Genomic DNA, 9,910 nt, shown 5'->3' with positions numbered 1-9,910 from the left:
ATACATTGTATTTGGGAGACACTGTACACAACCAAAACCCACATTTTCTGAATTTAACTATTATTTATACAGTATGTCCAAGATTAGTTATAGTATGTAATTAAGGACTAAACTAGCTTTCAATCTAACCAAACGTAACTTAATCTTCGCAATTCTTTAGCACCCTACTTATGACTTTGCCAGTATTTTGGTTTATCATTGCAAAAGTATTTATTACCCTTTTTCGGAGAACATCAACATTTGTAGGAGGTTCAAACTCATAAATCTCATTCTTGCTCCAAAGATAAAAATCTAAAGGGGATAGGTCTGGGGATCTAGCTGGTCATGGGATTGAACCGTTTAATGCAATGATAGTGTTTCCAAAATGTTCTCTAAGAAAATCCATAACGGGCGCTGTGTTATGCGCAGGACAGCCATCCTGTTGAAACCAAAATCAGCTTCATTTGGCACAATTTCTCGAAGAGCTGGTAAGATCTCAATAAATCCAAATACCTCCTTCCATTAAGATTATAATCAAATGTAAATGGCCCTATTAAACGATTTCCTAAAATGAGAAACATTGCTCGGTTACTGAGTCGCAACTTATAAAAGTAATATTTTATTTGCATATCAATGATTCCACACCAAATATTTAAGCCAAATGTCTGTTGTGCTTATTAAAAACACCACAATTAGTAATCCTTCTTTCATCAGTCCATAAAATTCATAAAATAGAAAATTCTGGGTCCTCAATACATTTATTAGTGTACCATCAGTTCGAGAAACGCAGTCTTCTGGGATAATCGGTCTCCCAAAGTTCTTGAACAACTGTTGGCTTTTAAGGATGATATCCACAAATTTTAAGTTGGTGAACAGTTGATTTTGGTACGTTTACATCTGGTCCTACAATTCTAAAAATGGTTTTTCGAAAATAATAAAATATTTTTAAAATTCTCTAAAACTTTCCCCATTTAACTTTTGCAGTAGGGGAGCGAGATCCCTGTATAGAATCAAATCTTGGATATACCGTTATAGACAAACAGGTGTCTCAGCTAAACAGTGCTATTTACTAGTAGAACCAAAAAAAATGAACGTACTTCATAAAACATTTATTAATGTAATTTTGTAACATTTATTGACCATATTATCATATAACCTTACAAACTAACTAGGGTCATATATACATCATTTTAATAGCACCTGCACTCTCCGCCGATATTTACATACAACAACACTCCTATGCTATCAGAATCTCAAAAAAAAAATAGCTACACATAGCCCAACAACAATAAATATTATTAAAAGTCAAATTGGTTAACAAAAAAAGTCAAAATCTATTATTGTTTTGTCCAGCTTTACGGATTTCACTTTACTATAAAATTAAGGACTGTTAACTTAATTTGGACTAGATTTGAACTGTAGTTAGTAACACGTTTAGACAATAACGTCGCTGCTTCCGAATGAGTGTGAGTTGTCCTGAATACTGGACGATGCATTGTGATATTCGGATGAATTGTCGTGATGTCCGGAATCAAAATCGTCGTGACGGTCGGTTGAATGGACCACAAAATCTACCGAAGTTGCGGTGTTGCTGTTACTGCTCGCGCTGCTAGTCGAATCTGAGAAAGAACACTTTTTTGTTATCATTTGCTGTATTTCAGTGAATAATTTATTTAGTAACTAAATTTTTGACAATTTTATTTCACAGATCATATGATCTTTCTGTCAAATACCCTTATTAGTGCAACAACTGTCAAATTACGTCACTGACATGTTCAAACAATATTGATACTTCCAATTATCAAATTTAATTTTAAAACTCACGTGGCTCTTTGAAGATTTTAAATGGAATTCATAATGTCACGTGACCATTTTTTCAGTTTAAACCGATATTTTTCAAGTCACGTGACTCTTCACAATCAAAATGGACACGTGACGATTTTGAACGTCAAAACAGAATCCTGAAGGGTCACGTAACGGTTTTTTTAATTTTTAAACTGATACACTGAATCACGTGACTATGTTAGCTAATTGACATTTTCTTCAAAGAAACTAATTAAAAAAAAACTTTTCTATCATTTTTCTGTCAAAAGGAAAATTTACGAGTTTTATCAGTAAATTCCAATTTGACCAGTACATTTATGGGTCTAATTGTAATTTGCTTGAAAGATCATTTTCCTGTCATTAATTTGAAAAGTCATAATCTGAGTCACTACATTTTTCATGCAGATCTTTACGAACATTTTTGCTTTCATTCAAATTTTTCGTGTTTTTTACCGTTTCTAAGCTATTTAGTACAAATGCAACAAATCTTCAAATCAGTTGAAAATGTGGTTTGAAATTTAAACACCCTGTAACTAGGTTATTCTTGGGAACTCAGGAAGCTTGAACCACTCAAATTAACCGTCTTGAGCTCCTCTTTCCAGTAGTGTAGAGTAAAAAATTCTATCATAAAAATTGCATACAGGGTGACAAAAATAGTGAACCATCATACTTTTCTCGTACACTCTGTATACAGGAAGCAAACACGGCACTGCAAACCTACGGTGCTGAGTTAAGGAGTTGGTTAGGGAAATTTTTGGTTTCTTGCAAATTTTCCGTAACCTTCACCACTTTCGAGTTATTTAGAAAAAACCGGTTTGATGCAACAAATTTTCAAATCTGTTGAAGTTGTGGTTTGAAATTTAAACACCCTGTAACTAGGTTATTTTTGGCAACTCAGGAAGCTTGAACCACTCAAATTAACCATCTTGAGCTCCTCTTTCCAGTGGTGTAGAGTCAAAAATTCTATCATAAAAATTGCATACAGGGTGACAAAAATAGTAAACCATCATACTTTACTTGTACACCCTGTATACTGCAAGCAAAAACGGTCCTGCAAACCTACGGTGCTGAGTTAAGGAGTTGGTTAGGGACATTTTTGGTTTCTTGCAAATTTTCCGTAACCTTCACCGCTTTCGAGTTATTTAGAAAAAACTGATTTGATGCAACAAATTTTCAAATCTGTTGAAGTTGTGTTGTGACAAAATCGACTGTAAAACCCACTTGGAGTGAGAAAATTACAGTTTTAGGCACATTTTTGGAATCCTCATTAAATTTCCTATCCAATAACCAAAAAAAAACACTACAAAATTTGGTACAGGCAGGGAGAAAAGCGGTGTCAAAGTGTCAACTGCCAGAAACTTGTGGGTCAACAACAAATTTTGGTAATTTATCCATCACTAATTAAAGAAGGTTTTAATCATGTCGTTGAAATGGTCACGTGATGAATGACACATGTCTATGTTGCAAATTCTTCAGTTGATACTAAAATAACTGACAGTAGTCAAATTGTTCTGGACAAAACAGAAGCCATTGAAACACTAACAAACAAATAACTGACAGATCAAATGATATATGCCCATCCAGGTTTACCTGAGTAAATCCCTAAAATAATGTATATAGCCAACTGTGTTTGTTGTATTTTAAAATTTTAAAAGATCTATTGGCGTTTCAAGTTAAGATTGCAGCGTCATTTGAACTAAAATCAGGCAGCCCGTTTCTAACCTAACATTATAAATAATATGACACTTCATGTTTATGAAACCAGCGCTAAATTCCTAAGCAAAATCAATGTAAACAAACGGAGAAATGACAGCTGGAATGCCCGAAACTGTTTTCAAAACTGATCACCAGAGGGAGTATCTCTTACTTTGAAACGCCAATAAAATACATGTAATAGCGTTTGAACTAATTTTACTTGATTTTAACTGTGTTTTGTAATTTTATAGCTTTTCGAAGAGGATTTTGACGGTTGGTGTATTTAAAATAGTCTAAAACTAAATCAGAAGCAGACCGTTAAACGTCACAACTGTCAAAATCAAGCTACAAAATGGATTAAACCAAAGTCCAGAACCAGAAACCAGAATTATGTTTTCTTGTTTTGTATCTCTATGGGATGGATCTTGACAGTTCCCACGTTCAGAACAAACCAAAAAAACAGCTGAACCTGTTACCTAAACGTCATACCTGTCAAAACTGTACTCATGAAGCTATCAAATTTGACATTGTTTGCTAGTTTCATTATCTCTTTATAGAGAGAATTTTGACAGTCAAACTGAACTAAGAAACAGACAGTCAAATGTACGATGATGATGGAGGTATAAAATGCATGAAACAAAAAAGTCAGTTTTCAAAACTGATCATCAGAGGACATCTCTTGACAACAATATAACTTACCACTTGACTGTGTGCTGTCCACACTACGTCGATCGAGTCGTTCAGCATTAATACTGTGATGGTCAGATGCAGTAACAAAATTGCGTCCTTCCAACACTTGGGATATGGAACGGGCAGCTCGACTGAATGGGTTTTCATTTTGAACCTAACAGGAGAGCAATATTACCAGCGTAAAAATAAAAAAGCAGTCGGTTAACCTCAAAAGTGCCTCCTTGAGTGCCCCTACTCCCAGAACGAATGAGCGGCGTTGTATCATCAGTGTCACTGTCACTATCTGAGTCCTGGTGAGGTTCATTGTGGGCAAAAACCTTCCGCTTGCAAATCGGACAGACGCGTTTGTTTTTCGTTAACCACGGATCAATACATTTCATGTGATATACTGGAAATAAATCGTGAATAATGCTTGCAATTCAGTTTGTTCGATTATATTAATTACCGTGATTGCACGGCAATACTCTGAGTTTCTCCCCTTCAACATAATCTTCTAGGCAAACAGCGCAAGTTTCGTACTTGTCGCCTTTCTGGAATTTACAGGTGGGAATTTTATTCAAGTGCGACTTGGGCAGTCTGTATCGTCTTTGCCTTCTTCGGTCTTTAATGTATTTGACAATCTAAATGAAAGTTTACCCTTAAAACCCTGATTAACCACATAAAAACTACACAAACCATAAAAACTACCATAACAATAAAACAAATTCCAACTACAATAGCGAATGGAATAAGTAGATGTGTTTGAATGTTGAAAGGGGTGTCGGATGTGATCACCACATAGAAAGAATGCAAATCCGTGTACATGTTCTTCAACGTAAATCCCGCAGACTGACCAACAAACACCGAAGGAATATTGATTCCGGTTGCATTTTTCGCCGACATTGGCACTAGAGCATTTGAGCCGATATTGTAAACGATAACAGCGTCATAACTGCAATAAATGATAGCCGAATTAAATTTAAGTACAGGGTTGGTCTGTATATTTAAACAGCTGGTGACGACTTTATCTTTGCAGATAAAAATTAACTGGGTTGTTCTCGTTTAACGATTTTTATCATTTAAAATCCGTTTTATTTTCTATGTTTCTTGATTTAACTGATACTGTTAATTTCAAAGGATGAGAAGGAGGAAGAACAGGGTAAAATGGCTTTTACCCAGTTTTTCGCGCCCTGTTTTACCCTCAGTTTAGGCAATTTGCTGGGCTTTTTACTGACAATTCCCCCCAAATTGTCTTGCAGGTGTGAGAGCGCCTGACATAATACAGTAACATTCACGGTAATATACCATCAGAAGTATCTAGAGAACGACTCAATATTTTTCGCTGAAATTTGTTTGAGTGTTGTCTAGGTTCGGTCCAATCTCTCTTTCCAAAATATTTTGGACTTACAGAACATCAACTTTTGATTTTCAAATGGAACACCCTGTTTCTAATTTCATTTTTGAATTCCTCGCAAGAAGGCTAGTATAGTAAGTAATGTTAATACTTCCCTATACGTATATTGCACCATTTCTTAGATATTTCATTAAAAATAGTGGATTTTCTCAGCAAAACTAGTCTAGTTTAAATTTTAATTAAATTCTAAAGTCCTGAAAGGTTTGCTGATGTAACCTTTTGTTCTCAGTTAGCCCAGAGACAAAAAATGAAAAAAACCTACAGGGTGTTTAATATTTACCTTTTAGAATGGATCCATGGGTGTTTTATGATTTGTTATAAAACAACATTAAATTTAGAACCAATCCATGTATACATTTCCTATACCTAACTTTAACCGTTTCTGACTTATTAACACTTTTCTCTTAAAGGGCGCATACAATCGTATTCCATACTAATCTGAATACGGACAGCACAATCAGGTGTCTGTCATTGGTCTGTCACACTTTTCTGGGACATCCTGTATAATTCAAGTAATTTGCGTTCAAATTTTTAGGACAAATTCTACAACTTTTGTTCGTATAAACATTTTTTTTTCTAAAATCATAAACAAAAAAGTTAAAAGGGGGGCTAAAAGGTTAAATGGTTTCTGTGTACTACTTGTATGTTTTTGACACTTTTGACAGTTTTATATACATGCGCAATACGATTTTTGCGTAGGAATCCTTAAGTTCTTAGATCTTAAATAAATGATAACAAACTTTCAAGTTCACTTCTTAGGCCACAAATCTTAAATGTCAACTTTAACCTTAAAAAGTCTGTTGGAATAGCTGAAGTTGTAAAAGCACGTCACGTGACCGTGATAATTTAAATGCGCAGCTGACTACACTGTAAAATTAAATTGACACTTGTCAACAACAGTCATGTGACCAAGAAAATAACAACTTTAGCCTTGAAAAGTCTGCAAATGACATTTAAACAGTTGGGAAAGCTGAAATTGTAAAAGCACGTCTTCTCTGATCGTGAATTTAAATTTCAAGCTGGCAAGACTGTTAAGTTAAATTGACATCTGTCAACAACAGTCATGTGACCCGGAAAGTGTCAACTTTAACCTTGAAAAGTCTGCAAATTATATTTAAACAGTTGGGAAAGCTAAAATTGTAAAATTACATCTTCTCTGATTGTGAATTTAAATTTCAAGCTGGCAAGACTGTTAAGTTAAATTGACATCTGTCAAAAACAGTCATGTGACCCGGAAAATGTCAACTTTAACCTTGAAAAGTCTGCAAATTATATTTAAACAGTTGGGAAAGCTAAAATTGTAAAATTACATCTTCTCTGATCGTGAATTTAAATTTCAAGCTGGCAAGACTGTTAAGTTAAATTGACATCTGTCAACAACAGTCATGTGACCCGGAAAATGTCAACTTTAACCTTGAAAAGTCTGCAAATTATATTTAAACAGTTGGAGGAAAGCTGAAACTGTAAAAGCACGTCTTCTCTGACCGTGAATTTAAATTTCAATTAAAAATTAAAATTGACATCTGTCAAAAACAGTCATGTGAGCACGGCAACGACGGCACGTAATCGTGACAATTTAATATTGCAACTGGCAACACTGTAAAATTAAATTGACACCAGTCACTTTATTCAATTAGGCTACAGATTTGTAATCACTTTCAAGTCCACTTCAAATTTGACAGTTCTCTATTTACAAAATTTTCAAAATCTTTTGAAAATTCAAGATGTAGTAAACAAAATATCAATCTAACCTATAAATTGGTCATTTTGCTTGCATCTGCCTGCTTGAAGCATTTCAAAGTCAAATTGGAATTATTTTTAATGTAAATGTCACTATACAGGTCCATATGTCAAGCTCGCCAAGTTCATAACAAAGTTGACTTTGAAGTGAAAATGTAAATGTAGTTTAAGATTTTTTTGGTAATTTAGAAAAAGCCCTGTAATTTTTGTATTAACAGTTTTTTCCTATTTGCAAAAATAAAGTCTTTATAAGCTGTCTAATCTAGTTCCCCAAAAACACTTACCCTTTCAGTTCAGCCATGCGAACTTTCATCTCAAAAGTGCAATTTTCCTCCAAAGTGTATCTTGGCACAAGTAGAATCCATTTTCCAAATCGGTTAAATTCATTTGGTGGAGGATCCAATGAGTCATTACAAGCGCTCTGGGGGATAGCGTTGATAAGTAATCCACATATATCTATAGCAAAATATATTATCTTCTCTAAATCTCATAGTAAAACATCATAATTAGTGATAACTTTTAAGCAAATAATAACTTTCCAGCAAATGTTGTCACAATGATTAAGTAAATGACTGTTTATAGTGCCATTTTAATGACTTTTTACCTGGTTTCCAAGAACCAAACCACTTCTTGTTGTATTTGGTTAATATTGAGTTAAGTATGCTATTTAAAATTGGTACTACAATTACTACAAACTGTAAATTTGTTAAGTTAATGTCTTATAATAAATCATTCATTGAAGTTACCTAAAAAGTAAATTTACTGTTAAGGTAAAGTAAAATTCAGTGTGAAAGGGAAATTCACCAACTTTACCAGTACATTTACCGGAGATTAAAATTTGCTTGAAAGACATAATTTTCTCGTTATGGCTGTCATTAACTTATCAAAAGTCAGTCAATATTGTCAAAATAAAATCCTGAAAAATTAAATCTGAATCAAGGGCTGTTTTGATTGTTTTAGAGATTTTGGTTTATCAATAATAAAATAAATGAAGTAAAACCTTTCTGACAAATTGATTATTGTACCAAATGAGTAACAATCTTCAACTTGAGATGAGAAAAATTACCCAAAACTGAAGATATTATTAAGAACAGTAGGGGAGAAAATTTTTAAGTTTTAAGCACATTTTTGGAAAGGTCATTAAATGTCCTATCCAATAACCTGAAGAAACTTATTACTAATTTACTTCAAAATTTGGATGCTTCATATTTACCTACATCAAAATTTTAGCATTTAAACCATAATTTGTAATTTAAATTCACAATGTCAAGTTCAAGGTTAGTTTTGTTGTAGTAGTGTTAAGTTCTTGTTCTTTCTAACAAAATTTATGGTTCTAAAGAAACAACAACATGGATGAGAAAAAGTACTGGTGACACAGATTGTAATAGAAGATGAAATTAAATAACTTAATATCTACTGATGACAAAACTAAATGCATCAAACACCATTATAGATAATTATCTGACTAGAGCATGTATTATATTAAGCAAATGTTATGTTCTGACTTTAAATTCATCAACAAAAATGACCTTTCTCATCCCATCAGGTCACAAACTCATGTTACTTTTCTTATATTGTTATTAATAATAAAACTTTGTGATAACAAAATGGCAGCACAATAACAACCACCTTAATTTTGTGTGAAACTACAATACTGCATACTTACGTTCATCTGAAATATCTGGACCAAATGAGGCAGACTGGTCCGCAAACTCTTGATAGTAAAAATTGCTGTCCTACAATATACAGGACACTGATTGATAGTGAAGAATTTCCATTGTTCTACTCACAAATCTTGCTGCATAAATTGCTGCCTCACAGAAATACACTTGTAGCAGACTTATAAGGGCAAGTACTGGCAAAATCATTGCAACTAGTTGATTTTGTAGTCACAAAGGGAGTTACATTAGAAACGCTTTGGGTGGAACCACACAGTAATGACAGTCCTGGATGTTAGAAAATTAACTTTAAATTAATTAAAAAATCCTGGGCATTTACTAACACTTCTCTGAACAGCAATAACAGCTATTAGTCATAATAAAAGTGCTTGTTATGGTTTTATTGGAGAAAAGCCCCTGAAGCGTCAAAACAGGTACAGCTGAGATGCGACGTAATTTTAGAGGAATCACTTAATATCAATCACTTTGTAAAAAGCACGTAAATTACCGAAGATTAGGGTGCACACTACAACTAAAGCGCTAGTTGAGCATTGCACAATGCAGCAAATTTACGAAAAACCTGCACTACTTTTAAAAATGACCAAACAAAAACAAATTATTTTTAAGCTCTCCTTCTAAGCTCCATCAAACTGTCAGAAGTCAGAGTAGAACATAGAACTCTCAGAATGACAGTTGACAGAACTCACAAAGAAGGTTGCCTTCTTGCCCAACTTTATTTTTATTCTCTGATTTTATCATTTATGCAATGTTTTATCAAGTTTTATCTAAAGACGTCTAAAAACATGAACAAAATAAAGAACAACTTAAAATATAAAAAAAAGTATCAAGCAGAATCGACAAATCAAATATGAACACCGGTTTGTTTGTCCTCCATGAAGTTTGTTTACTCGATTGTTCGATCAGCTGTTTG

At 33.6% G+C, this 9,910-nt stretch overlaps 1 protein-coding gene across 1 annotated transcript; it reads right to left on the bottom strand.

Moving 5' to 3' along the window:
- Positions 1-1,073: 1,073 nt before the first annotated feature.
- LOC145733660 (E3 ubiquitin-protein ligase RNF13-like) lies at positions 1,074-9,642 on the bottom strand. The gene is made up of 9 exons (XM_081986588.1): positions 9,324-9,642; positions 9,112-9,267; positions 8,988-9,057; positions 7,606-7,777; positions 4,864-5,119; positions 4,634-4,808; positions 4,395-4,576; positions 4,198-4,342; positions 1,074-1,598 (listed from the first exon to the last, which is right to left on the bottom strand). Exons 2-9 carry the CDS (start codon positions 9,187-9,189, stop codon positions 1,414-1,416), a joined length of 1,263 nt encoding a protein of 420 aa, XP_081842714.1. The 5' UTR covers positions 9,190-9,267; positions 9,324-9,642; the 3' UTR covers positions 1,074-1,413.
- Between the last annotated feature and the right edge of the window lie 268 nt (positions 9,643-9,910).

Source organism: Ips typographus, linkage group LG9, assembly GCF_016097725.1.
Source record: "Ips typographus isolate SLU linkage group LG9, UJ_Ityp_2.0, whole genome shotgun sequence".
NCBI lineage: Eukaryota > Metazoa > Arthropoda > Insecta > Coleoptera > Curculionidae > Ips > Ips typographus.
This window is presented reverse-complemented; position numbering and strand designations above follow the sequence as displayed.